Below are 27,381 nucleotides of genomic sequence, written 5' to 3' on the forward strand. Positions count from 1 at the left end.
CAAGAAACCATGGGGCAGGGGAAGTAAAGTATTCCCCAGTGTCTCTCTTGGGCAGGACTATTTTTCATGACGTGTGCCTGACTGTCCAGCTCCTCGCAGGGTGTTTAGCACCCCCGGAACTTGCTGGGTAAATGCCTTCAGGATCCCCCGTCACTGTGACAAGCCTGAACTCCCCTGCACATTTGCAAATGCCCTCTAAGGGGCAGTAACACCTCCAACGGAGAACCACTGGTATGGCGAAAAGAATGAGGAAGTCTCTTGGGAATCCCATAAATGCTGCTAATTTCCCAGATTGCAGGGTTTGGCTTCTGACCTAACCCTGTGCAGGTCCCCTGAGGCCTGGCTGTGGCAGAAATGCCTGCTGCAGCATTTGTGAGCATCTGGGTGGGAAGGAAGGGCGATAGGAATATTTGTTAGGTCAGGCCCAGCATGGAGTGCTACTCCGTCCCACCGAGTCTCAGCCATGGCCCTGGGAGGCTCAGAGGGGGACCGGACCAGCTGAGCTTGGCTCAGAGCTCCTCGTGCTCCGGGCTGCTGAAGACAGATAACTCTGGCAGGGAACGCAAGACAGCCAGCGCCCAAGAGCTCTCATTCCGCTTCTCCCCGATTCTCGGACGGGATGTCCACAAGCTGGGCCTGGAAGGGTGGCTGGTCACTGCCTGGACGGAGCAGGGCAACCCAATGGGGTTCCTCTGGGAAAGCACTTGTAAGGGAAGGGCAACTGTCTTCCATGGGGAGAAGACACGCTGCTCGGTTCCAGGCCCTCCCAGACCTCGCCCTTCATGTCTCTTCATTGGGCTGTTGCTGATTTGTATCTTTCATAGTAAAACTGTAATTGTAAGTAGAGTGCTTTCCTGAGTTCTGTGAGTTATTCTGGTGAATTATGGAACCTGAGGAGGGTCGTGGGCACCCCCAGATTTGTAGCCAGCTGGTCAGAAGTGCGGGTGCCCCTGGGGACCCCACTCACAGCTTGTGTCTGAGGTGGGTGGCAGTCTAGTTGGGGACTGTGCCCTTAAACCTGGGCAGTCTGACACCAGCTCAGAGCGGGTAGCGCCAGGACTGGATTGCAGTACACCCGCTGGTGTCAGAATAGCCTTGTTTCTCTTCTCAGTATCTCTGGGGTGAGCAGTAATACACCCAGGATCTCTGGTAAGTTTACCTGGAAACTGCCCTTTGAGCTTCTAATAAAAATTAAATCTGTAAAGTGCTTTCCAATTGTTTTCAATCTCCACTTAAACTCACACGAAGGTGAGAAGTGGGGGCTTCCCACACCCGAAGGATCGGCTCTGAGGCTGGGAACTGCTTAGGGGACCGACCACAGGGTGAAAAGTGGAGCAACCCGAGCCAGCAGGAGGAGGATGAAATCAGGGAGCGCACGGCATCCTCCTTTTCCAAGAGACAGTGGAAAGTTCCTTCCTGCTCGGGAAGAGAGGTACTGCAGGGCCCCCTGGCAGCTCCCCTCTGTGGTGACACACAGCACCCCACACCCTGGCAAAAGGGACACGGTCCTCTTCTCCAGCAGGCTCTCCCCTGGGGCAGCTGAGCAGGCAGGGAGGAGAGACAGCGGAATCCCCAAAAGCCACTAAAGGAACAGGAGGTTCACAGAGGAGCTGAGAGATTAGAAAGCCCTGCAAGGCTTCTCTGCAAAGTTCCCCTTCTTGAGGCGCCAGCCACTGCCAGTGGCTTCATAGTGGCTTGCAGGGTGACTGCTAGGTGGGAGGAGAAAATGCCAAAGAAACAAGTAGTGTCCTGGGACTGTGCAGGAGGAACTTTTAGGTGTGGGGTCCTGGCCAGTGCCCGTATTTTCTGAGCTTTCTCACAGTCACCATTAACAGGCAACACCTGAACCCTCTATTTACGGAGTGTGTCAGGCACACCCCAAGGCTGTGCCAGGCACAGATTTACACGACAGCAGTAAACAGAGGAGACGGGACACCCGCCTACCTGAAGCTTGCAGGACTTTTGTGTTTGCGGCAACGCTGTACTAAGCCCTTAAGACCACCCTGGTTAGTCCCCAACCCTGAAGCAGGTACTCATGCACCCCCATTTTATACAAGGGGAAACAAGCTGACAGCTCCTTGCCTAGGGCCAGAGCTGAGCAGGGCCAGGATAAGGTGGTCGGACCAGGGACTGAGCTCCTACCCCTGACACTCCTCAGCATCTTTGGGTCACGCTGGGTTTCAGGATTCTGCCGGGTCATTATTGCCACCACTGTAGATGTCACGGAGCTCCGGTAATAGCCTTGCCAAGTCAAGGCACCTTTTTCTTGTGATGGGCTGGAGGCAGGGCCTCTCCCTACTCAGGCAGTGCTTGACCCAACCTGCAAGGCCAGAAACTGGGAATTCAGGCATGTGTTGGGCAAACGGAGGGCTCAGCAAAGCAAGGATGGATGGGTTAGGACACCTGGGGCCCAGAACCCCAGCTGAGGCCTGGACTGAATGACAGCCTTGTTATCAAAAGGGGATGATTTCTTCCCACTCTTCTAGGTGGTTTTTCTCATTTCTCAGAGCAGAAGCCCTCCTCTTCCCTGCCTCAGAGCTTCCCCAAGACCACCCATACTCTTTCCACGGCTGCCAGGACAACATGGCTGAGACCCTGTCTGAACTTGTCAGCGTGGCCTCCCTGCTTAGAGGCCTCTAACTGCTCATCCTCCCCGCGGCCTCCGTGTGCACCCTTTACTGCAGGCAAGTGTGCATCAACTCCATGGCTGGTGTGTCCTGTCCCGGCCCCAACTTGGGCCAGGCCTCCACCCTGACCCATGGCCCCGGGGCTCCAAAGTGGGGCTCACCAGCCTGCAGGGGACCAACGAGCCCTCAGAGCAGAGCCCAGGCAACACTATGCAGCACCAACAGCAGGAAAGGTGCCTCCATGCTTTGTCCCTAGGGCCCTGAGGCAGAGCTTTACAAAGGGGCCCCTCGCCCACTGCTGCCCTGGCATCACGTAAAGGAGCTGGCTGGGTAAAGGGGCCGCCCCATGCACTTCCTGACCCCACACCCCACCCTCAACAACCGCTCTGGGTGGAAGGTGCTGGAACCTGGGTATGAAGAGCCTGCACAGCCCACCTACCTGGCCACTCTCGTCTCACCGCAAAGAGCAGCGTGACAGCTGGAGCCGTCGCCTGACTGGGCACCACCACTGGGCCAGCCAAGGGGAGGCCCAAGAGGGCAGCGCATTCAAGCAGCTCAGACAGGGCTGGGCGGGGGGAGGGGTGGGAGACCCTCCCCCTGAGGCCCCCCGCCCTCCTGAGGCCCCTTGCAGCCTGTGGGAGGGCCGTCCTCCCCACACAGCCCTGTTCTCAAGGTCATACTGTCCCACTGTCCTTCTAACAACTGCTCTCGGACACCACTGCAGCAACGTGGAGCTCTTTCCCAGGGCAGAGATTCAGCTCTACTGGAAGGATTTTATTAAAAATAAGCAGGCAATCATTATTGAGCTTTTTTCTCTCTGCTCATGGCTCAGCAATATTCTTATAATCTTCTGGTGGTTTAATCCCACATGATTAAGCAGGGAGACGTATTTTCCCTCTTTCACCCAAATGAGGGTGAGAAAATTCATTCCTGAGCACTTACTAGGAGGCTCTAGAAAGAAGGAATGGAAACGTTAACTCTTACTGGGATTCTGCTCAGTGCCAGACAAGAAATTCTAAGGTTTCCTCATTAATACTCATCATGATCCAATGAGGTGGTTCTTAGCCCCAAGGTCACATGGCTGGGAAGCAGGGGAGCTGACGTATAAAACCAGATATGACGCCAAAGACCTCACCTCATGAATGACATTGCGCTGGTTTATGGGAAGGTCTGACCAGCAGCAAAGCAGGAGATCACAACGGCGGGGGCCCAGGGGGCTGGGCATCAGGAAGGCTGCAAGGGCAGCTGTTGAACTGTGGGAAGGGGGGTCAGAGGAGACCAGGTATTTCGGGCGGAGGGAACAGTGGGAGCAAATGCACACAGGCAGGAAGATAAAAAGCTTGTGCAAAGAGATGAGAGGCAACAAGGTCAAGGTCATTTCCCCTGTCCTTTGTCTCAGGGAAAATGGGGCCAGACCAGGTGTGTAAGGAGAGGGGTAAACGACAAACACTGTTCAAGGAAGCTACGTGTGGCCACTGAGGTGATTTAAACCAAAATCCATCTCTGGGGCCAGTTGTAGAGGAAGGGAAGGGACGGACAGATAGTGGCAAGCCCGGTGGGCCAGGGTCTAGATGGCCAGGCCATGTGGCCACATCAAGGAGCACGATTCTCTCCCAGGGGTGGCAGGAGCTTCCGAAGGGTCTTAAGCAGAGAGGTGATGGGAAAGGTGTGGCAGCTCATATGGCCATGATGGCTCACAAAATATGCCCCATACCATGTGCTCTTCTTACAATGTACCACAGACACCCTATCCAGAGGTAAATCTGCGGGCCTGTGACTGTGGCAGAAATGGCACTGTGTGTGACTTGAAGGCAAGGTTAGAAAAGGCAGCACAGCTTCGGTCTGGAGTGCTCCAGCTCCCTCACACTCTGGAAGCTAGCCCTTCAACCCAGCCGCCATGCTGTGAGGAAGCCCAAGGCAGCCTACACGTGGGAGAACCACATGGAGACACCCATGTGCGAGAAACGGAGGCCTCCAGCCAGCAGCCAACAGCCAGAAGACCTGTGGGTGGGCGAGCCTTCAGATGACTCAAGCCCCAGCCTTGGAGCCATCAAAGTGGAACAGAGGCACCCTTTCCCTGCTAGGACCTGCCCAAACTATAGATTCCTGAGCAAAGTAAATATTTTCATCCTCTTGAGCCACTAAGTTTGGGGTGGTTTGTTATAGAGTATTAGGTAATCAGAGCAACAGTTCTGTGCTTTAGGAAGAAAACTTACACTTCTAAGGGGGAAGGGCCTACAGGGGCCAGATTGGGGGCAGGAATCCAGCGAGGGATGGCGGATCTCAGTTAAAGCAAAGGCAGTGGTGCTGGGGAGAAGTGGAGAGCAGAGGAGAGTGACGGGACATAGTAACTGGTCAGACTCAGAGGAGAGCCCAGGACGCCTCCCTGACACCTGGCTTTGTGACTAGCACATGATGGGGCCATTCCTTAAGCCCAAGCAAACTGGACAAGGAGCAAACACCAAGTCATCACTCTGGATTCAGGTCACCCATAAAAGCTTTCTTTAAAATTGTCAGACCAAAGCACAAATACCAGCACTACATTCAGAAAAAAATCATTACATAATGATGGGTAATAATCATTCAACCTCATGAGCTGAGGATCTAAGCTTATTTTCCATTATTGATGTCACCACGGAACAGTCCTTTCCTTATCCACATCTAAGCTTCGGGCCCAGAGGTCTTGCATACCCGTGGGCTGTCCCAATGAGCTCGGTTCCACACACCCTTAAGTTCCACCAGTGCAAGGTGGCCCTTCACAGTCAGCTAGCAGCACCCACCTGGACCTCACCCTTGGGGGCCACTCACTCCCCCAGCCTCCCATGGGCCCCAGTCCCCATCTCAGTGGCAGGTCCCAGGTAAACAGATTTTTGTACATTCAGGTGGCTTCTAGGTAGCTGCAGAGGACGTGAGGCCTCTCTACTCATTCAACAAACACCCAGTGGGGGCTTACTCCGTGCTAGGCCCAGGCTAGGCGCAGAATTCACAGTGAGAAGCAGATGTCCTTCTGCCCTACAGCAGCCCTCACCCGGTGGCAGAGCCAGATTCAGGTGCAAACACCTAAGATGTGAGGCAACTTGAGAAGGGGTACCGAGAGGCCAACAAAAAGGCAAGGCCACTCTGCTGGGGAATTGCAGAAGCATCCTGCAGGCGGTGGCATTTGGGCTGGGTCTTGATTGGTGAAGACGAGGCATCAGGGGGACAGCATTCCCAGGAGAGGGACCAGAGGGGTCTGGTGACGTGAGGCTGAGGTGTCCTCCGCATACAGCTGTCCCTTACCCACATCTCGCCATGGCTGCCACGTGAAGCCAGACTCCCAGGGCTTTGGGGTCAGTGCCTATGAGAGTTCCCGGGCGTGGCTGGTGCCCGGGCCACAGGCTGACAGCTGAGTGGGCTGTGAGCCCCCAGACTCCCACTCCGACACTCTCTCGCTCCAGGAAGGACCCCTCTCTGACCTGTCACCTCCACTGCGGGTGAGGGTGGAGGTGGAAAGACTGCCGTGAGGGCCAGAAATGGGGCAATATGTGAGGCAGAGAGCAAGAAGTTCGCTGGAGACTTGGTAGAGGGTCTGCCAAGACCTGGCAGCGTGTGCCCCTCCCCTGGGGTCCCCCCCACCGAGCCACACCCGAACCTTGCCCCACAGTCTGTGCCCAGCTGCTCACTCACGTTTGCTGCCCACACCAGCGCAGGGGCGCCACTGGATGGTCAGTGGGGTCCCCCCTGGTCCTCCTCGGGGTCACAGAGCTGGGCCCAGGGTGGCAGGCAGGAAAGATGTGGCAGACCTCACTGCCATCTCCAGGCTGCCCTGGCGGGCTGCCCACCTCTCAGACACTTGTGTTTTTAGGAAAGCAGTCCCCATGCCAGGGAAAGGGTCTCTGCATTCTTGGCCCATAGCCCCATCAGCCTGCCCAGGTCAGAGAAGGTCCGAAGCTGTCACAAGGTGGCCCTCGGGGCTGAAAAGGCATATCTGCTTCCCCAGGGCTCAGACCAGCAATCCATTCCTACGATGGGCCCAGCTAACTCAGGTGTCCCATCAGCTCAGTTTGCAGAACACAGATGGGAAATGCTGGGGAGTGCTGGGAAGGGCCTGCCATGGAGGGGCCCAGTCCTCATCCTGATGCTGGGAAGGAGGCCAGTCCCTTCCTGGTCCAGTGTCCCTGCTCTGCAGGGGCCTGGGGAGATGGCGCCACCAGTCCCATGCACCTCCCTGCCTACCAAGTCCCCCATTCCTGGCCTGACCATGGGGTGCACAGCCCCCAGGCCCTGTGGTGATAAGACGAACAACTGGAGACACCAGCTTCATCTGTCTGATCCTTGTTTCCTTTTGTTCTATTTTCACAAACCAGAAAACCCAGCCCTGCCCTCCTGCAAGGTGGAGAAGCGTGGGGTGCTGGGCGCCGGGCTCCTGCTGCACACCCCACCCTGCCACCTCATGCTCCGAAGAGCTGCTGCAGAATAGGGCTCTGCCAGCTCCTACCTGAGCCCTGAGGCGCCAGCTGGCTCACCATAGGCTAAATGAGGAAACACGTGAAAATCCCATTTCAAACCATCCCCCCAAAGACTCAGGCGGTAATTAAGAAATATGCAAAGCTCTTAATTGGACACTTTAATTAAGTGCGTTAATTCCCTCTGCCAGAGGATGCTCAGTCACCTGGGCCTCACCGGGGACCCAGGGAAGACAGAACAGAGGAGGGAGGAGGGAGGAGGGAGGAGGAGCAGAGGGAGGGGTCGCAGGACAGTGGTAGGGGCTGGTCCGGCCCAGGCCCTTTCTCCTGCTCCAGCTGGGAGCCTGGTCCATCCCCGACGCTCTCGCTTCCCCACTGTCCTCCAACTGTCCGCATCTGCTCTGTCTGAGCCCAGTGATGCCAGGAAAGCCTGCCCTGGGTCAGTGGCTGTGGGGTGTCATCCACTCCCTCCCCCCACCAACATATATCTCACCTCTGCCACTCACTGAGCTAAGAGGTCATTATTCCAACGAGGTCAGGCTAGATGGTCTTTAAGGGCTGCTTCCAGTTTGAGGCATGACAATGCTTACCAAGCCTGAAATGCAGCTAGATAAAAGGACCAAGGGAGGGGCTCATTTCCAGCTGTGGGCGGAGTCCCTCTGACCCTTGGGTCTCGCTAACCTTCAAACATTTCATCCCATTCCCACTCCCACCTCCACCGGCCTGGAGCCCTGAGAGCCCAAGAAGGGGCTGTGCTCCGCTGTCTGCTCTGGTGGGAGGGCGGAGGGGCACGGAGGCCAGGGAGGGTGCACCAGGCTGCGCGTTGGCATGACTGCTGTGCCCAGGAGTGCTTGCACTCATCTGATAGCCTGGGTTAACCCTCTCCTTTTTTCCCCCCACAAAAGGATCACCGGTGACTATATTATTTAAAATAATATCAGGATACAGTAGCTTCCTATCAATAACAATAGTGGATAGCTGCCCAGTTCCTTTGAATGCCCCTACTGTGTTGGGGAGGTCTAAAGCCATCCTCCCCAATGCAAAAGCCTCCCTTGCAGCTCTGTTGTAGGCATCCGACCTAGACTTCTCACATCAGATGCTCACGTGAGACTCACCAGAAATGACCGACATGAATCTAGTGAGGTGTGGGATGTCCCTGGATTCTGATGTGGGTTTCAACGTCAGCCTTTGACAGTACCCAGCAGAGGGACTGTGTCTCTCCCTGGACCAGTCCTGGTGTGACTCAGGCTGCTGCTCCAAGCCTGGTTCTCTGACTCTGACCCTCCCAGAGACTCTGCGCTCCCCAGTCATTGCTCTGATACACTGTCTGCTTGAATCAGCTGGAGAGTGAGAGTAGATTTCTCTTATCTGCAACTAAGAATTTTGAGAGGGATATAAGGGAAAGGATAAATAAGCTAAAAAGAGAAGGCTGGAGCAAAAAGTTTGTTCACAGACATACATCTTAAAATATATTACCTGATCATTAAAGTCAGACTAAGAAACTGCCTGAGCTCTCTGGAGGTCAGAGCAAAAAAAAAAAAAAAAAAAAGCTAATGTGATCAACTGTACGATTCACAGTATTCATAAGACAAGACCAAACTAGTTGTTAATGATGAGATTGTAATAAGAGCTGGATAGCAGAAAGTTCTTGCAGAGAGTCCAGAGCACAGAAATCATGCAGCAAATTTACGTTTATATAATTAATTGCATGAACATCACAGATGAAAATCAAGAATACTAACTAGACCAGACAACACTCCTGTCCAAGCCAATGTTCTCACTCATGGGCCCAGACCAGTGTCCCCTACAAATAAATGATTAAATGAAAAAACAAAGACCCAAGATGTTAGCTTCCAGTCATCAGATTTATCTTCTCACTGGAAACAATCAAAAGACAGACAAAATATATGAAACAATGATTTTCAAGACAGTACATAAGGGCAGTAAAGGACAGTAAACCCTGAGAGACATGAAGCAAATCAAGTGAGCCCCCCAACTGCCCCCAAATTGTTGCCTTGAGAAAACTTCAGGACATGGCACAGGGAATGGGGAGATAGAGCTGAGAGTCTGGAGAAAACAAGGCAGCTGAAGTTCACAAGAGAGGAAAGAGGTGCACAGAGAGAGACAGAACACCAGAGGTCTGCGAAGCGGCTCCCTTAAGTCTTCAGCTGAGGACTGATCAGCAAAGGTGTGTAAAGAAACTGCTCAAGACTTGGGAAAGAACCACCCAAATGGATTAAAAAGGAAACAGTACCTGGCATCTACATAGGCCTGGGATAGTGCCTGTTCCTACCAGCCAGAGTGAAAAGCTTCCTCATTCATGGGACATTGGGAGAGAACTCTGAAGGGCTGTGCCTCAAGAGTGGGAAATAATTAGCCCCAGACTGAGCACCACTCCAGTCCCAGCTAACAAATCCTAAGAATTTATAGGAATACAAAAACCATCCAATACACAACATGACAAAATTCACAATGTCTAGCATCCAATAAAAAATTACCAGGCATGAAAAGAAGCAATAAAATAAATCCTTAATAAGGAGAAAAAAATCAGTCGAAACTGACATAAATGTTAGAATTAGCAAACAAAAATATTAAAAAAACAATTATTATGACTGCATTTCATATGTTCAAAAAGTTAAACAGAGATGTGGAAGATATTTAAAAAGACACAAATCATCCTTCTAGAAGTAAAAACTACAATGTGGGAAACGAAAAATACACTAGATGGGCTAGCAACAGATTAATCCCAGATTAAACGCAGAAGAAAAGATCAATGAACTTGAAGACAGAGTAATATCTAAAATAAAACACAAAGTAAAAAGAATAGAAATAAATTACTGGAACACTAGTGAGCCGTAGGATGACATCAAGTAGACTAACATACATGTATTTGGAGTCCTCGAAGGATTTGAAGAAAGTTTTACTGAAAATATTACAAATTTGAGAGAAAATGTAAACCACAGATCCAAAAAGTTCAACGAACCCAAAGCAAAGGAAACATAGAAGACACCACACAAAGGCACATCATAATCAAATTGCACCAAATCAGTGATAAAGAGAAAATCATAAAAGTAGCCAGGGAAAAATGACACACTATATACAGGGAAACAAAGATAAAGAAGACAGCAACTTCTCCTCAGACACAATGCAAGCAAGAAGACAATGGAGCAATATCTGTACAGTCCTGAAAGAAAAACTTATCAACCTAGAATTCTGTAACTTTCAGACATATACTATATAACATTTTTCAAAGACAAGGATGAAATAAAAACTTTTTCAAATACTCAAAAGCTGATAGAATTCATCAACAGCAGACCTGTACAGGTAGTACTCCAGGAAAAAGTGAAATGACACCAGATGGAAATGTGGGTCCACATAAAGGAATAGTGAACACAGGGAATGGTCACTACCTGGGAAAATGTGTAAGATTTCTTTTGTATCATTGAAATCTCTTTAAAAGATAACTGACTGTTTAAACAGAAATAACAAGAATATATTGGATCACAGGCCTAAGAAAACATAGAATAAAAATCTTTGTTACCTTGTCAGAAACCATGCAAACCAGAAGAAAATGAACTGACATCTCTGAAGTACTGAAAGAAAAATATTGTCAACATAGAATTTTATACCCAGCAAAAATATTTCAAAAATGGAGTTGATATAAAGAAGTCAGATGCCAAGACAATTTCTTGCTAGCAGATCTACAACACAAGAAAGGAAGTTCTTTGGGCAGAAGGAGCAAGACACCTACACATTCACGCTTACATCACACATGGTCAGCACACACACTGACAAGCCTGGATTTTAATCTTGGCTCTGCCACTTATTTGCTGTGTGATCTTGAGTTAGTTACTATCCTCTCTGAGGCTCAGCATCCTCATTTGTACAATGGAGGCAGAAGTGCCTATCTCACAGAAGTGCTATGAATCCCACAAGAGCAGTAAAATGTTAACATTCTGGGTGGAAGGCATGTGAGAAGTCTTCATACTAGTCTTACAACTTTCTATAAGCCTAAACTTATGTCAAAATAAAAAGTTAAAGGAAAAAACGAAATATGATGATTTTTTAAATTACGCACACACATACATATGTGTGTTATATCCCTGTCTCAGATTCTGCACATATTCAGGAAATGGCTTGTTCTGATTAAACGTTGTGGTCAATGTGAAATTTTCCTAAGGAAACAGAATATAACTGTACTTGGCATCAACAGTCTTCACCAAGAACAGGGACCTAGCTGGGCATTGGGGAACTGCTGTGAGCCCTTCTAACCACAGGCCAGAAGATGGAGTAAGCCTGGACAGGACAGCTTGGTGGGCAGAACCCTGGCATAACCACCATGTGCTCATGCTCACTTAGATGCATGCAAACACACACACACACACACACACACACACACACACAGACACACAGACACACACACACACACACACACACACACACTCTCTCTCTCAACCCAGCAGGCACCAGAAGCCCTGGTGTGTGGGGGAACTCTCTAGTACCCCTGGTGCCTTAGCTACGAAACTGAGAACCTCATCAAGGATGACGTCTTCAGGATTTCTTGAAAACCACCTGAGCCTGAGCACACAGCTCATGTGGGCTGCAGAGTTCCTCCCCACCATGGCCAGCTCACCCACTGTCTGGACCCTCTCTACCTCACTGAGTCATCTTGAACACTCTTCTCAGCTTCAAAGAGGTGCTGGGTCTCCCCTCCAGGTCCCAACAGCAGCATCAGCACCTGCTAGCTTTGAGTGCTAGCCACTCGCCACCCCCAGCTAGAACAGGAGCCCCCGCCTGCGGTGCACACACTCTGGCTTGGCTTCCCTGGACAGCCAGACCTGGATGGGCAGGATGCACTCCATTCCAATTGGCTTGAGGCTCAGCCCAACTCTAGTCAGACCCTACGCTGGCCAATCATGTCACATGTCTGAGTAGCTGCATGGGTGCTGTGAAGAATTCATCCATAGTGAGGATATGTATGTTTGAGAGAAGGAAGAAACACATGCTAAATTCCCACCACCAGCTGATCTTTTGATAAGGCTGGTGTTAATGCAATTTGGTAGTTTCTTTAACTAAGAGGAACTATTGGTTCATCCACAGCATGGAGGTTGGCAAAGTAATATACGTACATGCTCACATTTATACTTCTCTTCCTAAGGCAAATTGCTTGTGGCATTGCTATTAAAAGCCTCATTCACAGGGAGAGGACAGTGGGGCAGTGACAATGCGTGGACAGAGCGCTGAGAGCCATGGCTTGTGTTTTCCAGATTATCAGCTGAGGTCCAGTCAGAGGGGCCTTGTGACAGTGGACCCACAGCCCCCATCCAAGGGGGCCCAGCTGTTGCCTGGCCATGAGATCAAGCTCGCCTGGTCAGGTGGAAGGTGGCCTCAAGGTCACAGGTTGCTGGAGGCATGGCATCCTTCAGAGGAACGCTGGGCTGGCACTGACCAAGGGTGCTGACTCCAAGGCCTCCCCGAGCACAGGGAGCTGTTCCTGGCACTTGTGGGGGCCCAGCGCCCCCTCCTGTCCCTGCATACCCTCACACAGCCTGCTCAGTCTGTGCACCTTGCTGCTTTGCCAAAGAGGAAATGAGCACAATCCCAGCCCCTGCACGTCCAGAGCCAGCTGGTGAGGGAAGAGTGGATGTGGAGACCTCCCCATTCAGTCCACAGAAAGAAGACCCCTCCTGCCCTCAGGATGGGCTCAAGGGCACCTGCTCAAGATTCACCTGGAGAGTAGGCATGGCCTTCCAGGTGAAGTTTAGAGACGAGGACCATTGTTTCGGGGGTGGAAGATGCACTCTAGATCTCCGGACCCCTGGGCCTGAGAGTGAGCACAGGACCACCCAGCAGGCAAGGAGGATTCTTTGTCTCCAGCCCTTGTGGACCAGAGATGACTGCTGGCCAGGCACGGAGGTGGCCGGAGGGCCAGGCTGGGGAACAAGGAACTGGGCGTATATCCAGGTCTGCCCCTGGACTTGGATGCCTAGGTACCAAGAAGATGTATCCAGGCTCACTTGTCCCATCCCACAAGCTCCAGGTCCTTAAGGAGCCCTTCTCCAAAGCAGCACCACAGAGGGTGTGAGCCATCGAGGACTCTGGAACTAATTTTGTCCAAGCCTCTCACTGAGCTAGGAGATGTGAGGTCAGAGAAGAGGGGCCGCTTGCCCAGGATCACATGGCCCCAGGGTCACGGCCAGATAGTAACTCCTGGTACAGAGCCAAGAGCTCCACTTCAGAGATTTGCCTGAACCCATCAGGCTTACGGAAGTATGCCCAGGACAGGAAGATCATGCCTCCTGAAGCCGCAGTGGAAACACACAACACGGGAGGAGCAGCAGAGATTAAAACTCACTAAGGCCCTGACGTCTGGCTTCTAGAAGGATCACAGATCAGAGTGGCCTCAGGATACCAAGTCATGGCAAGAAGGCACCTAGAGATCATCAGATCCAGTCCTTCACGTAACAGAGGAAAAATTGGAGGCCCAGGAAGCAGGAGGGTTTGCTCAAAGCTGCACGAAGGGAGAGCAGTAGCAGAGCAAGAACCAGGACCCGACTCCCGGGGCCTCCCTCCTCCCACGGCCCCAGCCAGCTGCTTAACCAGGAGCAGGTCATATCCCTCACGGAAGCTCCAACTCCTTGTCTGCAAAAGGAGGACATCTCTAAGGTGTGTCTTCCCTGGAAAAATCTTCACCCCATCTGTATTAGTTATTTGTTGCTGTGTAACAAATACCACAAAGTCAGTGGATCAAAACAACATACATGGGCTTCCCTGGCGGCGCAGTGGTTGAGAATCTGCCTGCCAATGCAGGGGACACGGGTTCGAGCCCTGGTCTGGGAAGATCCCACATGCCACGGAGCAACTAGGCCCGTGAGCCACAACTACTGAGCCTGCGCGTCTGGAGCCTGTGCTCCGCAACAAGAGAGGCCGTGACAGTGAGAGGCCCGCGCATTGCGATGAAGAGCGGCCCCCGCTTGCCGCAACTAGAGAAAGCCCTCGCACAGAAACGAAGACCCAACACAACCAAATAATAAATAACTAATAAATAAATTTAAAAAAAACAACAACAACATACATTTATTATATCCCATTCCCCTGGGGCAGGAGTCTGGGCACGGCTTTCCTGGGACCTCTGTTCGCAGTCTCACAAGGCTACAGTCGTGGTATTGGCAGGGCTATGTTTCTTTCTGGAGCTCGGGGTCCTCTTTCAAGCTCCTGTCTGTGGTGGCTGACCAAATTCAGTCCCTCGTGGCTGGAGGACTGAGTCTCCACCTTCTTGGGGGCTACCGGCCAGGGGCTGCTTTCCCCCTAGAGGCCACCCACAGCTCCTCACCACATGACCCCTCACTGCCCTCTCACCACATGGCAGCTCACACCTTCAAGGCCAGCAGAGGAGTCTTTTAGAGAAACAACCATGGGAGTGACAGCCCATCATCTTTGCCATACTATGCTGGCTAGACCCAAGTGTCGGGTTCCATCTGCATTCAAGGGGAAGGGACTAGGCAAGGGGGTGACTCATTCAGGGTCACCTTAGGTTGTACCTGTCAAACCATCTCACATCCCTAAAAGATGCCCCCTCTACTCTTCCCTCAGCCCCTGCCTCCTCTCCTGCGGCGGTGTTAGTGGCTGGTCACCTGCAGCAGAAGCTTGCAGGTCTCTCTGTTTAGGACTGAAGGCCCCAGGTGCCCTGCACGGAGGCTGTGGTGGGCAGGGGCTGTGACTACCTCACCACACATTTCCCACAGCACTTCCAGCCCCCGAGGTGAGGTGGACAGATGAGTGGACACTGCTGTCCAGACCAGAGCTCTGGCTTAGAGGACCCTTCGGCTCCATGACGGAGAAAGGGGAGGAGCTGGCTCTTCTGGCCCAACACCTGGGGTTCTGCCCTCTTCTGATGCAGGTGGGAGAGAACCAGTGTGGGTGGGTTGGCAGGGCACCTTTCCAGGCCTGCATTTCACATTCTGACGTGGGCAGCAGCCGGCAGTGCTTTGGCTGTATGTGGGGGAGTGATGGATTAGAATCAGGGGAGAATTTCCGGATCCTGGTGCTACAAGTAGGATCTGCTAATATCCCTAAAATAAGTGGCTAATCTGAGAGCGGCTTTTTTTTTCCCTAAAAATAAACCCTTCTCAGAGGTGCTCTCTACACAGAGAAGAGCAGAACCAAATAATCTCCTGGCCCCAAGGCTTGACCCCACTTGCAGCAGCCCAGTCTGGGAACTGCAGGGTCCCAGTGGGGCAGAGCCAGCTGGCCTTGGGGAGGGAGAGACGAGGCTCCGTCTGCTCATGGAGGCCCGGTGTCGCAGCACTGGGGCCGTGGAGCTGAAGAACGCCCCCCCTCATCTCCCGGGGCCGAGGCGAGAGCCCTTCTCTCCACTCCTGCTCTGCCTGGCGAGGGTCGTCAGCCTCCTCACAGCTGCAGCCCCCACCCCTCAGCTCATCCTCCACATGAATACAGAATTAGTCCCGTCACTCCTGTGCCCCAACAGGAATCAGTGCCTCCACAGGACCCTTTAATTCTATTTGGTCGGGGCCCCAGGACGGAGAGCACCATTGCCTAGAGCCTTACGCCACCCGGGCTTTCCCAAGGCCGCAGCGCGTGGCGGCCAGCAGGCCTGTGAAGGTGCGCTCCAGCACCTGTGTCTGGTGGGGGGGCCTCCCCTCAGTGCCTCCATGGCCCTCTCTTCCCTGCACTTCCCGACTCCCCCCTCTCCTTCACTGGATGGGGAAATACACAAGAAATGTGTGTGTGAATGCTTCACTTTACCCTCTTCAGTCTGTGTGATGTTTATTCCCCGCTCATCAACAGGGTCAGAACAGAACATTTTCTCTACCTCTCTCGGAATCCGCACGCCGCCCCCAGAGGGACCTGACGCCCATGAGGAGGTCACACTCGCAGCTCTGCAGTCCCGAACCAGGGATGTGTCTCTTGGTCCTGCTTCTGCCCCGGGATGGGGGCAACAGGGGTCCCCAGCGGGGTTTCGAACAGGTCAAAGCTGGGCTGAGCTGCTTGCGGCCAGCTTCCAGGCCCTTTTCTCTAGGCCAGCAGCTCCGGGCAGGGGTGACACCTCTGCTGAGCACCAGCCGAGGGCACAGGTCTCCTTACCCACTCTGACCTCACAGACCATTAACGTGGCCCTGCCCACAGGGGCCCCTGAACCGTGCTGTGACCACTGACGAGGCATAATTAGGATATTCTCCCCCTACCAGCTACCCCGGCAAAGGAATACCCAGGTGGGGCTCAGTAACCTCCACGGGCGGAAGACATGAGGGGCAGGGAGCAGAGGTTACCAGGGCTTTGGAGGGTGGCGTTTCAGGCCTTGAGAACAGACCATCAGACCATGAGCGGGCCTGCGGGTGGGGGCCAGGTTCAGGAAGGCAGCCCCCTGTCTCCACGCCAGCTCCCTGGCTCCCACCCTTTGCCTTTTGCACAGCCAGCTTAAGACTAGGTTTCTGTTTCCAAGGCGGGGAGGGAAGCTCTTCCCCACACAGTCCTCCCTCAAGTCCTCAGGGACGCCTGAGCTGGCTGGGGAGCTGGAAGCTGGCAGAGAAGAGCAAGGGAATCTATGGAAGAAAGCAAAGGAAGGGAGTCCAGTGTCTGCTGGAAGAGAAGCCCAGCAAGGGAGGCAATGGCAGGAGGCTGCACAAGAGGCAGGAGCTCACACACCCAGCGGCCCGCTCCTCTCCAGGTGTACACCCGCCCTGAGCAGCTGGCAGACGGGAAGAGTCTGGAAGGGCTGCCAGCAGTCCCGGAGCACCCAGGGCATTGTGGAGGCTGGAAGGGCAGAGGAGCTTAAGGCAGCCAGTTTGGGTACATCTGGGGACAGTGTGGTCTTGCAGAGAAGGACAGAAGTCCCTCCTCTACAACCCTTCACTGTTCCTGAGTCCTCAGTCAACAGAGAAAGGATCAAGAAAATGTACATTCCCAGCAGAGGTGAACTTCAGGGCTGGAAGGAAGCTCAAGCTGATACCTGTCACAAGGCCTCCTCTAAATTCCATCCTCTGAATGTTCCCAGCCGGCCTGGTTCAGGCCACCTGGATCTCCTGCCTGCAAGTGGGCCATAGCCTTGTCTTCTAACCCATAAGCATGTCCCTCCTTGGTTGAAGCCCCCCAGTGGGTCCCGGCTGCCTGCAGGGAAGACCCAGACTCCTGCGTGTGGCCTGACCCTGCTTCCCCAGGTGCAACTCCTCCCACCACGTTCCCCCAACCATGCCAGAGCCCAGCCACGTGAAAGATACCCAATTCCCCGGAAGGCCCACGCCCATCACAGCCCTCAGCCTTGGCACAGCTGGGCACTCTGCTCATGATGCCTCCCTCACCTGCCAGTGAATTCCTGCTCACTGTGCACCACCTCCTCCAGGAAGCCTCCCCTGATTCCCCAGCAGACCACACCCGCAGCCTTGCTTGTGTAGTTAATACTCACATCAACACTGGCTGAGGCTTATGATCCACCTACCTCGGTCCAAGAACTGTCCCACTCACAACACCGCAGACCCTCCAGCCTGCAGTCCCTGGGCCGTGTCCTCAGGGAAGGACAGTGGCAGTGAACTTGAGGTGCTCTGCTTGTAAGCAGCTGTGGGGCCACAGGGGGTCAGGGTGAGTCTGTCCCCCTCCCTGCCAGGCCAGGCAGCAGGGAAAATGCCGGCCAGTGAGTCAGAGACCCGGGGGTCCTTCCCAGCTCAGCAATAGCAGCTTCTGGGTCCCGCACCCTGTGTAAACACCTTCGCCTCTCAGACCCTCACTTCCCTCATCTACAAAATGGATAAGCAGCTCTACCTGTCAGATCACAAGAACGCTGCCCTGCAGCTCACTACACAAAAACGGTCCATCAGTGATTCTCCAAACCTTGCACCCCTACTTCTCTTCCCCTCATACATCTACGAGCAGCGGGGGGGGGGGGGTGCCGTCACTATTTCACCAACAAAATTACCTCTTACTGGAGCATTTAGCATGTGCCACATATTGATGTATTAGACACATCTTGAAAGTCCAACAAGGTCATAAAGACCCTACTGTCTTGGAGGGAAATGAGCACCAGGGGTCCTCATTTCTGAGGACCCTCTCTGTCTGGGTGTTACATCCCAACACCCAGACAGAGAGGGCCAGGCTGGGGTGGAAGCCCAGGGCTCAAGAGGATGCCGTTGGTGATGGAGCTGGAGTAGGAGCTGGGACTGGTCTACTGGGGACACCGCATATCCCTCGTGGCTCTGGCCCCTTCCCAGCCCTCCCCGCTTACCACCCACCCACCTGGCTACAGAAGGAAGTGTCCTGGAGTAGGAGTACCTGGGAGCTGTCACCCATTCTGCTGTCCTCTGTATGGGATAAATGCCTGTCAGCAGGAAGGGCAAAACAGCTCCATCTCTGTTGCCTGGCAACCTGAGCCAAACACATCATCAGAAGAGATGAACCAGAGCACCCTAAGGGCACAGTAGGTAAGGCTGGGCCCAGGGAGGTGTGCCTAGAATGCTGGCCAAGAGAAGAGGTGGCAGACTGGAGAGGACCCTGCACTGGAGCCCAGGGCAGTTCCAGGGGAAACAGTTGGCAGAGGCCCTGATCCCATGCATTCATCCCTGCAGCCCCTCTGACCTGTGCCGTGCCCAGCTGGGAGTGTTACTGGCTTGGCATCATACTCTAAGCTGGTGCTGAATTACAGAACCACTTAGAGCTCCACTGGCCCTAGCCATCACCAAGTCCACTAGCCTCCAGGGACATATCGAGAAAGCGAAAGATGGGCTGGGGCTAATCCAACCACACGGCCAGCTGGTGGCAGACCCTAGACAGCATCAGGGTCTCCAGGGCCCTGGTATCTCCAGCCCTGGAGGGAGAATGAGGCCAGAGGAAGGGCTACCCCCAGAGCAGGTAGGAACCAGCTTCTCAGTGCGACTGGTTCTTCCCTTCTGAGTAACGAGTTCTCAGCTAGAACCTGGGGAGGGTCCTTCCTCCATGGCAGCGGGCTGCAGGCCGACTTTGAGGACTTTAGTGCCCCCATCCCTATCAGCTCCCTTCAAACCATCCCAGATAAGCAGCTCACCCTGTATGAGAGCGGAGTGCCTGCTATGCAACCCAGCTCCGTCAGCCTCCCACGAGGAGACCCTGCTTCCTTCCGAGAGCCCACTGCCCTCCTCCCGGCTCAGGCACCCAGCGCCCCTCGCCAGCCTGGGGGAGTCAAAGGCCTCCTCCCGCCCACCCCCACGCTGTGCTTACAGGCTCCTCCTCAGCAGAGAGCGTGGCACGTAATTCCCTAGGAGGCATTTACGGTGGACCTGGTTTCCGCCTGGGCCTGGGCCTGCCTTTGAGGCACGAGGCCCAACAGTCCATGGTTTCTCATGGTGACCTGGGTTCGGATTCCAATCCTGCCACATGAGCAGAGAGCCCTTGGACGTGACCAGCTCTCTCTGAGCCTCTGCCTCCCGGCCTGCAAAACAGGGTGAACCCCACGTCTATCCACAGGGTGCTAGGAAGATCACAATGCCTGTGTGGAGCCTCGGGCACAGTGGGTTTTCCCAAATGCCCACTGGGTTAACTGGGGGAGGACTGGACCCCTCCCCGTCCACCCTCCTCTCCAAGCCCCTAGAATGACAGATCCTCCCCCAGCGGCGACGTGACCAGGCCACTCCCCAGCTGAGGATCCTCCACCAGTTCTCCGCTGCCCTCGGGATAAAGTCCCAGCTCCTGGCCGAGCCAGCCTCTGTGACCTGCCCTCACCTCATCTCCAGCCACAGGGGGAAATGGGTGCCCAACACTGGAAACCCCTTTCTCGAGGGAAACCCCACTAAAGCAACAAGCCCATCCCCCGACTGCCCAGGCCCTGGAAGAAAGCTGTGGTCTCCAGCACGGAGCGCACCCAAATGAAGTCTTCCTCCCTTGCCGGTCCTGCTGGAGCTCCAGGCTGCCACTCTTTTAATGCATTTTATAGAGGTAACCTTTACTGTAAAGGCTCCATTCTGCCCTCAGGGGTGAGGTATCATCTGCCTTCTCCTGAACCCTGGTCTGTCCATTGGGTATGTCACCCCCCGGGAATAGGTGGCACCTGGCCGAGTCACTCAGGCTTCCACCGGCTTTGTTACCAAGAGACCAGGATAAATATGCTTTTCTACTAAAAATAAATCATTTTACTAAAATGATAACATATTCACGGTAGTGAAAATTTACTTTTTAAAAAAGATCCCACTTAGTTCAGGGCCAAAGTTACCGAAATAAAAAAGAGAATTGGAAATTTCAAGTTCAGTAAAGAAGCTCTCTTAGGAGTCCTCAGGCGTTAGGAATCTGCATCCTTTCCTGCCCTGTTCCAGGAAGCAGAGACTGGCTTCCTCATCATCGCGGCCCCCTCAGGGCTTAAGTGCCCAGCCCTGCCTGCAGCCCCATTTCCCGGCAGCCTGTCTTTTGGGCTCTAACAAAAGCTGCCCATCTCAGGGTGCGTCAGGTACTTCTCCCTGGCAACCTCCCCCATCTTCTCTGTGGTGAGAAATGGAAAAGGATGACAGCCAGATACACAGACAGACAGTGGAGGAAATGCCCAGTACAGTAGTCCACCCCCAATGTTTATGAATTTTGCTGTTCCACCTAACCTTTCTTCACCTTCCCCAGTGGGTCTGTCCATCAGTTTCTCTAAATGATTTACACTGAGACCAGAAAGCCCTGCACATTCAAAGGCTCATTCATTCTGCAACAGTGGAAGAACGGTTGGGGGGGACAGGGGCACTTTGCAGCCTGGATGGGACACAGATGGTACCACCCTCAGGCCTGCCCTGGGCGAGCTTGCAATGTCAAGGCAACACCTATAAGGATAAATATTCATGGGCTGATTTTAGGGATTTAATAAGTAACAAAAGGACAATGAGGTTATTTTGTTATATTTTAATGGTATTCGTTATAATTTGGAGGCTGCAAATGATAATGATAATCAGACCATGCAAACGATGGTAATTACTGTTACACCTGCACCACCAGAACGTGTTCTCACAGTTTCTTTTTTCTCTTCTGGCTAGTTCTCGAGCATCTATCATCAGCACTGAGGGTGCCGCTTTTCTCTTATACCAAGTACAGGTTAATTCTCATCTTGGTGTCTGTCTGTCTCATCTCACACCCAGCTCTTTAAACAAATAAAGCAAAGGTTCTGGGCCTGCACCTGACAACCAAGGTTCCCTCTCTCGTTCCAGCCACTGAGGCAGGGAGAAAAATTGGGAAGAGAGAAAGCAGGACCAAGAAGCTGAGGCACAGAGCCACTTGGTGATTCACTTCAGATCTCAAAGTGAGCTCTGCCGGGTCTGGATGTGTCCCTTCCGCCCCACCTCTGGTGGCCTTGCTGCTTCTCAAAGTTCTGCAGAGACGGTGGTGGGGATGGGGGTGCCCTGAGAAATTCAGCTTCCGTGAGATGAACGGTGAGGTGGGCATGACCAAGGCTAAATGAGCCAATCCTCTATGAAAGACTCTGTAAGTGTTGCAGATAAAAATCCTCTGGCTTGAGAAAGCGGCAGGTGTCAGGATGAAGAATCCTATTCCAAAGCGGCCTTGACTCCTGTCGCTTTCAATCTACTGATGGGCCATCAGCAAATCCCACACAGCAAAGATCTCTCATCACTTTCAAATGAGATATTTAATGAGCACAAACCTCCTGCAGGCGGAGAAGGGGGAAGAATGACTAAGATGACTAGTCACCTTAAGGTGCTGAAATTTGTCCTTAAGGGGCTTAAAATTCAGTTAGGGTTTTTGTACCTAAAAGAAGTTAATAAGCATTTTAAAATCCTGAGTAACCAAGACAACAGAGGTCTTGGGGCAGCATGTGATTGTTTCTAAAAATGTTCAGAAAAAAACAAAGCTCCACCATGGTGAGTGCCCAGCTAGGCTGGGCACAGCAGGGCCAGCAGGTCTAGGAGGAACCAACTTCTGGGATGGGCTTCAGGCACAACCACCAGGCCAGCAGTGGGCTCCCTGTGTGGCTGTAGCAGTGTGGGTGGGGGGAAGGCAGGGGTCAGGCAGGGCCCAGCCGCAGGTGGGGAGCGGGAGCCCTCCTGGCAGTGAGGACGGGGATGAAAGCGGAGGGACAGCCCCTTCCCTCTCAGCAGTAGCAGCCAGACGCCTGCGGGTCACCCTTGTCCTCCTGCTCCCCACCCCACACACTTCCTCTATGAAGCGGGGAGAAGAGCAGACAAAGCTCCCTGGAGAGGGTGGGCCTCTTGCAAGACCTACTGCCTGCACTCGGCCCAAAGAAGGAGTACCAGCGTGCTGCCTATAGAAGCGTCTCCCCCGCTGAAGCCTTTAGAAGGCGCCTCTGACACCTGCCCCCAAAGGTGGGCAGGACGCCCTGCTATGTGCTTCTACAGCAGCTGTTCCTCCCTCGTCACGGCCCTCGCAGACCTTTACTGTAATTATATCCGCAGATGTCTGTGCTCCCCAGTGGACTATAAGTTCCACGAGGCAGGGATACACTCAAAGATCTGATTGAATGAATAAATGGATGCTGGGAGGAGGAAGGGAGAGAGGCGGGTGGGGGAGGGAGAGAGGGATGGTTGAACAAATGAGTAAACAACCAAAGCTGCCTGCAGGGTCACCATGCTGCATGAGTCCAGGGATGCCACTCACATCGTGCTCAGCATGGATGGCACCTCCAGCAACACAACTGCCAGGGGAGGACAGGAAGGTGGCTGGTCAGAGGGAGAAGCTGGACTACTGGCCTCAGCCTGGGGAAGGAGACCAAACTTGTGTCCATCAGTCTTCCTGCTCCGGCTGGAGGAGTCTCAGGGAAGGGAGGTGAGCAGAGGCCAGAGTGCAACAGACACAGCCCACTTCCCCCTCCCTGCCACATACACTCGGAGAAGCCCTGCGTGAAGCTGGAGCCCCACAGAACGCCATCAGAACTCAGGAGGAGGGCTGTGTCCCCCAGGTCAAGCTCCTTTCTCAGATATCTGCTCATGCCTGCCTTCTCTGGATGCCACCAAGTGCCCAAGTCGGGACTGGTGTGCATCACCCCCTCTTTCCCCCTCCACTGCCATCAGCACAAGGGCAAGGCCAGCAGGCCCAGAGAGCCATCTGAGACCCAGCAGGATTGCACAGCCTCCCCACTGCAAGGAAACCCTTCATCCTGGGTTCACAGCAACCTCTCCACAATCCCTCCCCCTGCCAGGCTGATACTGGCCAGCCTGTATTCCATGCTCCACAGTAAGGCAATCATTCTGCTGCTAGGAGGGGGTACTCTCCCATGGGCTAGAGGTAGTCTCTCCAGAGTGGCTCCTCAAGGCTTCCCACCCAAACCAGGTCCCTGGAATCTCTGAAGGCCCGATGCCCCTGGGATCATCTGGTCCTGGGCACCCTCCTCATCACCGGGCTCCAGGCCGGGCACTCCTCTCGGGGATCCAGCTGTCCTCGCCCACTGGCCTAGAGAGATGCTACCAGTAAGCCAGGCACAGGAAACAGGAGAAGGCCAGCTCCTTCCCCTGGCCCCTTTCCAGGGGACTCAGCTCATATAGGCCAGCCCATGCTGTTCTAGAAGTCCCTGTTGTGCTCAGCTGACCCAAGTTCCCTGTGTACAGAAGGGGAGGTACCTCCAAGGTCACACAGGGAGGGAGACCCAGGGTGGAGGTGATGGCCAGAATTCAGTGGGAATTCAGAATTCCCTCCACCACACAGGCTGTAGAGGATGTGGGCACAAAGGACCAACACGTGTAAAAGTGCACGCAGGCAAGATGGAAGCCATGGCTGCGGTGGCAATTCCTCTGTCCCACCAGGCTCAGGGATGCACATGTCTCCTGCCTAACTCAGGGACCCCAAAAGCTCTGTAAAATTGAAGGTAAACAACCCACTAATGACACAACAAAGTGGGAGGAGGCTTTTCAGGGTCCTAGGGCTCCCTGCCAGAAGGGACCAGAGTGGCTAATAGCCAATCTCACGGATGGCAGTGCCTTTTTCCCTAATGACCATGTTCAGAGGGCCCAGAAAGCATGCTCCCAACCAACTAGCCTGGTATCCCCACCGGGTCACCCAACCCAGCCACAAGCCTGGCCAGAGTATGGCAACCCTAACCCCCTATCAGGAAAGCTCCCCAATTCTTGGCTTCCCCAATTCAAGGTCACCTTATTTCCCAAGGGCATGTTAGTGACTGGGAACAGGAGATGTGGTTCCAGTCCCAGAAGGGTTAACAACTCACAATAGGACTCTGGGTCCACACCCCATCCCTGGGGCTCGAACTTCCCATATAAACATGCTGGAGAGGTGGGGGCTCACTCTCTGAGGCCTTCAGGTCTCATTTCTGTGATTTTAGGGGCAAAGGGGGTTTGCAGGGCTCAGTAGGGGCCTCAGCCCATCAGAGATTCCGTGGGAGCCCAAAGTTTTCGCTCAAACACACGAGACATTCTCCTCATCAAACCCCTGGTCCTTTGCTGAAGCATGTTCAGACTTGGAATAAACAAGTGTTTGCTGGGAACCTCCCATGGTCCAGGCCCTTTGAGAGACACTGAGGAAACATGAAGGGGTAAGAGAACTGCCCTTAGGCAACCATCTTACAGAAACTAAGGCTCAGAGAGGCTTTGAAATCTGCTCAAGGGAACACAGCTAAGAATTCAACTCCCAGGGCTCTAGGCCCGCTAAGAATAGCACTGGGATGTGAAGACCACCCCCACCCCCCAAATCCCTTTAGGCACAAGGAAAAGTTAGTTTTGTGAAACTGGAATCTACTAAGATCAGAAACTCAGAGTCCAGGACACAGGGCTGGCTGCCTGAGTTGATTTTGTTCTGAAACGCCCAGCCTGGCCCCAAAACCCATGTCAGAACTTGACCACCTTCTGACACCCTTCTCTGAGCTGTAATGAGCAGCAGCAGGCAGGAGGCTGCTATGTGACCTCCACAACCCATAGGTACACACATCACAGCAGCACTGCTCCCGGAGCCCACCAGGTCCTCCCAAGGTTGTGTGTGTCTTGGCCCCTTGTACAGACAGGCACCAAACCAGGTGAACTGGACTGGTCTGTAGCGCTAGAGCTGCTGGTCCTGCTCCCAGAGACGGCCTTCTCCCACAGCAGAGCTGGTCAGGGCCCAGCTGGTCTCCCTGCAGCCCCAGGTGAGAGGCCTCTGGAGGGATGCTCTGAAAACCACTCCTTCCTGCAAGTGTCAGAGGGTCCATGCTCTTCAGCCTGGTCTTCCCACCTCGGGACTAACCTGGATTTCAGAGATGCTTTCCCTGGGGAGGCTGCTGGGCAGCACGGAAGCCATTTGTCTCCCCCTCTCCCCGGCCCCTGGCCTGCTGCCACGGTGACCTCCCCTCCCCCAAGAAGGGCGGTGAGCTGCGGGGTGGGAAGAATCCGCCGCCAACGCTCTCGGGAGGGGTGCTGGGAAGCCAGGCAGGGCGTGTCGCCTGGTCCTTTCTCTGCCCAGCCCTGGGCTTCATGGCTCTTGGTGTGAGGCGCCCCGTACCATCCCCCAAATCTGCCTCGCACTGGGGAACCCTTGCTGTCATCGCCCAGATCTCTGAGCCCCATAGGGGCTAATACACACTGGCGAAGGGCAACGGGTCTAGAACCTTCTGTGCCCAGTCGGACGTAAGCCAGGGGAGGTAGGCGCCCTGTTCTCCCACGACCTGCACCCGCTCTTTTCAGAGAAGACATCTGTGGGTCTCCCCCCGCCCGCGGCCGTCTGCCCCGGGATCTGGACGTGCCCGTTATTACGGTTCCAGGCAGGGGCCCCAGGGAACCCCTCCGGTGCCGCGGGGTGGGGAGCGGCCAGACGCCAGTCCCGTCTCGTTCTCCAAAGAGGGGCGCCGTCCTCCCCGCGACCCTCGCCGGCGCCCCGCCACCTGCGCGGTCGCCCGCAGCCGGTGCCGCAGTGCGAGCGAGCCAGCGAGCCAGCGAGCCCGGAGCCTTCACGCCTCGGCCGGCGCCGCTGAGCGAGCCGCCGCCCACCGGCCCCCCCGCAACGCCGCACCTGCACCCGCACCCCGAGCCCCCACCCCAGATCCCACCCTCACCCCCACCTCCGGCCCCAGCGTCTCCTCGGCCCTTACCCTTGGCCCCTCCCCTGCCCGGCCCCGCCCGAGCCGGCCCCGACCTCTCATCCCCAAACCTCCCCTCTACCCAGGCACCGAGGGGCCTTTCCGAGCCGGGGCCGGGGTCCCAATCGGGTGGATGATTTGGTGGGGGTTAGACTCGACGCCAAGCCAAGAGAATAAGAGGGGTACTTACCACTCTGCTCCCCCAAGAACACCAACTTGAATTTTCTCAGTGGGTTCCCAAAATCTCCCCCTGCGGACATGGTGCTGGCAGCCTGGGCTGGGAGAGGAGGAGGAGGAGGAGGAGAAGCGAAGGAGCAGGGAGGGGAGAGGAGGAGGGCGAGGGGAGGCGGCCGGCGGTGCGGGAGCCGGAGGGGGAAGGGCTGGCTGCGCGCGTCCCTGACTCCCCAGCTGCGTCCCGGCCCCGGCCTGCGGCTGCGTGTCCGGCGGCGGAGGAGAAGGAGGAGGAGAAAGAAAGAAGAGGAGGAGGAGGAAGGCTGGGGCTGGGCTGCCGCGGGCGGCGCTTGATGCGGTGCGAGGGGCGCGCTCTGGACGCCCGAGGCGCGGCGCGAACAGCGAGGCGCGGGCGGAGCGGGGCGCAAGGACTGCGCGCAGGGCGGAGGAGCGCTCTCCCTCGCCGCACTAGTCGGCCCCCCTCCCGCCTCTCTTCTCCGCCCGCGCCTGCGCTCTGCGCGCTCCTCAGCCTCTGATGTCATTCGGGGCCTAAGGGGCTGGGGGGCGCCAGTCCACCCACCCGGAGCCCGCACCTGGGCGGGGAGAGAACCGCCTCGCCGTGCCTCAGAGAGGCCCCCGAATCGGGCCCTGTCTCATTGCCCCTCTACGTCGGTCTTCCCCACTCTGCCCCTCCTTTGAATCCAGAAAATGACGTGAAATGATCAGGGGATATTCGTTTGTGGTCTTTAAACCTAAATGCTAGTCCCTTCCTCCACCTCCTGAGACACCGATGCACACTCAACCTGGCCATCCGAGAGGGTGGAAAGGAAAGGAGTGGGGGGTGAGCCAGGGTGTGGTGGACCGTGTGTGCGCAGACAGGCTCTACTGTCATCTTGTGCGTCTCTTGCCCTCCCTACCCTCTCTAGACCCAGATCCCTCCTCTTGGGCACAATCTGTGGGGTCATAGGTGTCCCCACAGACATGCCCAGCGAGAGAGGAAGCACCAGTAAAAGGCGTACCTTCCTCAAACCAGCCGCTCCTAAGGATCATTTTATCCTAAACCTAATGCCCCGTGGGAGAGAAGGAGCAATGAGGCTCTGAATGTCAGCACCTCCATCTCCAGAACGGTGCCCTGGATCCCTGGACCCTGGGGCCACCG

General features: G+C 54.7%; 1 protein-coding gene across 1 annotated transcript in view; it reads right to left on the bottom strand.

Moving 5' to 3' along the window:
• RAB6B (RAB6B, member RAS oncogene family) overlaps positions 1 to 26,723 on the bottom strand; it is a 59,425-nt gene extending 32,702 nt beyond the window's left edge. Inside the window, exon 1 of the mRNA XM_082459473.1 lies at positions 26,242 to 26,723. Coding sequence (XP_082315599.1) covers positions 26,242 to 26,311 — 70 coding nt within the window. The 5' untranslated portion in view covers positions 26,312 to 26,723. The remainder of the gene's footprint in view (positions 1 to 26,241) is intronic.
• Positions 26,724 to 27,381: the final 658 nt, after the last annotated feature.

This window comes from Balaenoptera physalus (genome assembly GCF_965194825.1).
Source record: "Balaenoptera physalus genome assembly, chromosome: 4".
In the NCBI taxonomy this organism is placed as follows: domain Eukaryota; kingdom Metazoa; phylum Chordata; class Mammalia; order Artiodactyla; family Balaenopteridae; genus Balaenoptera; species Balaenoptera physalus.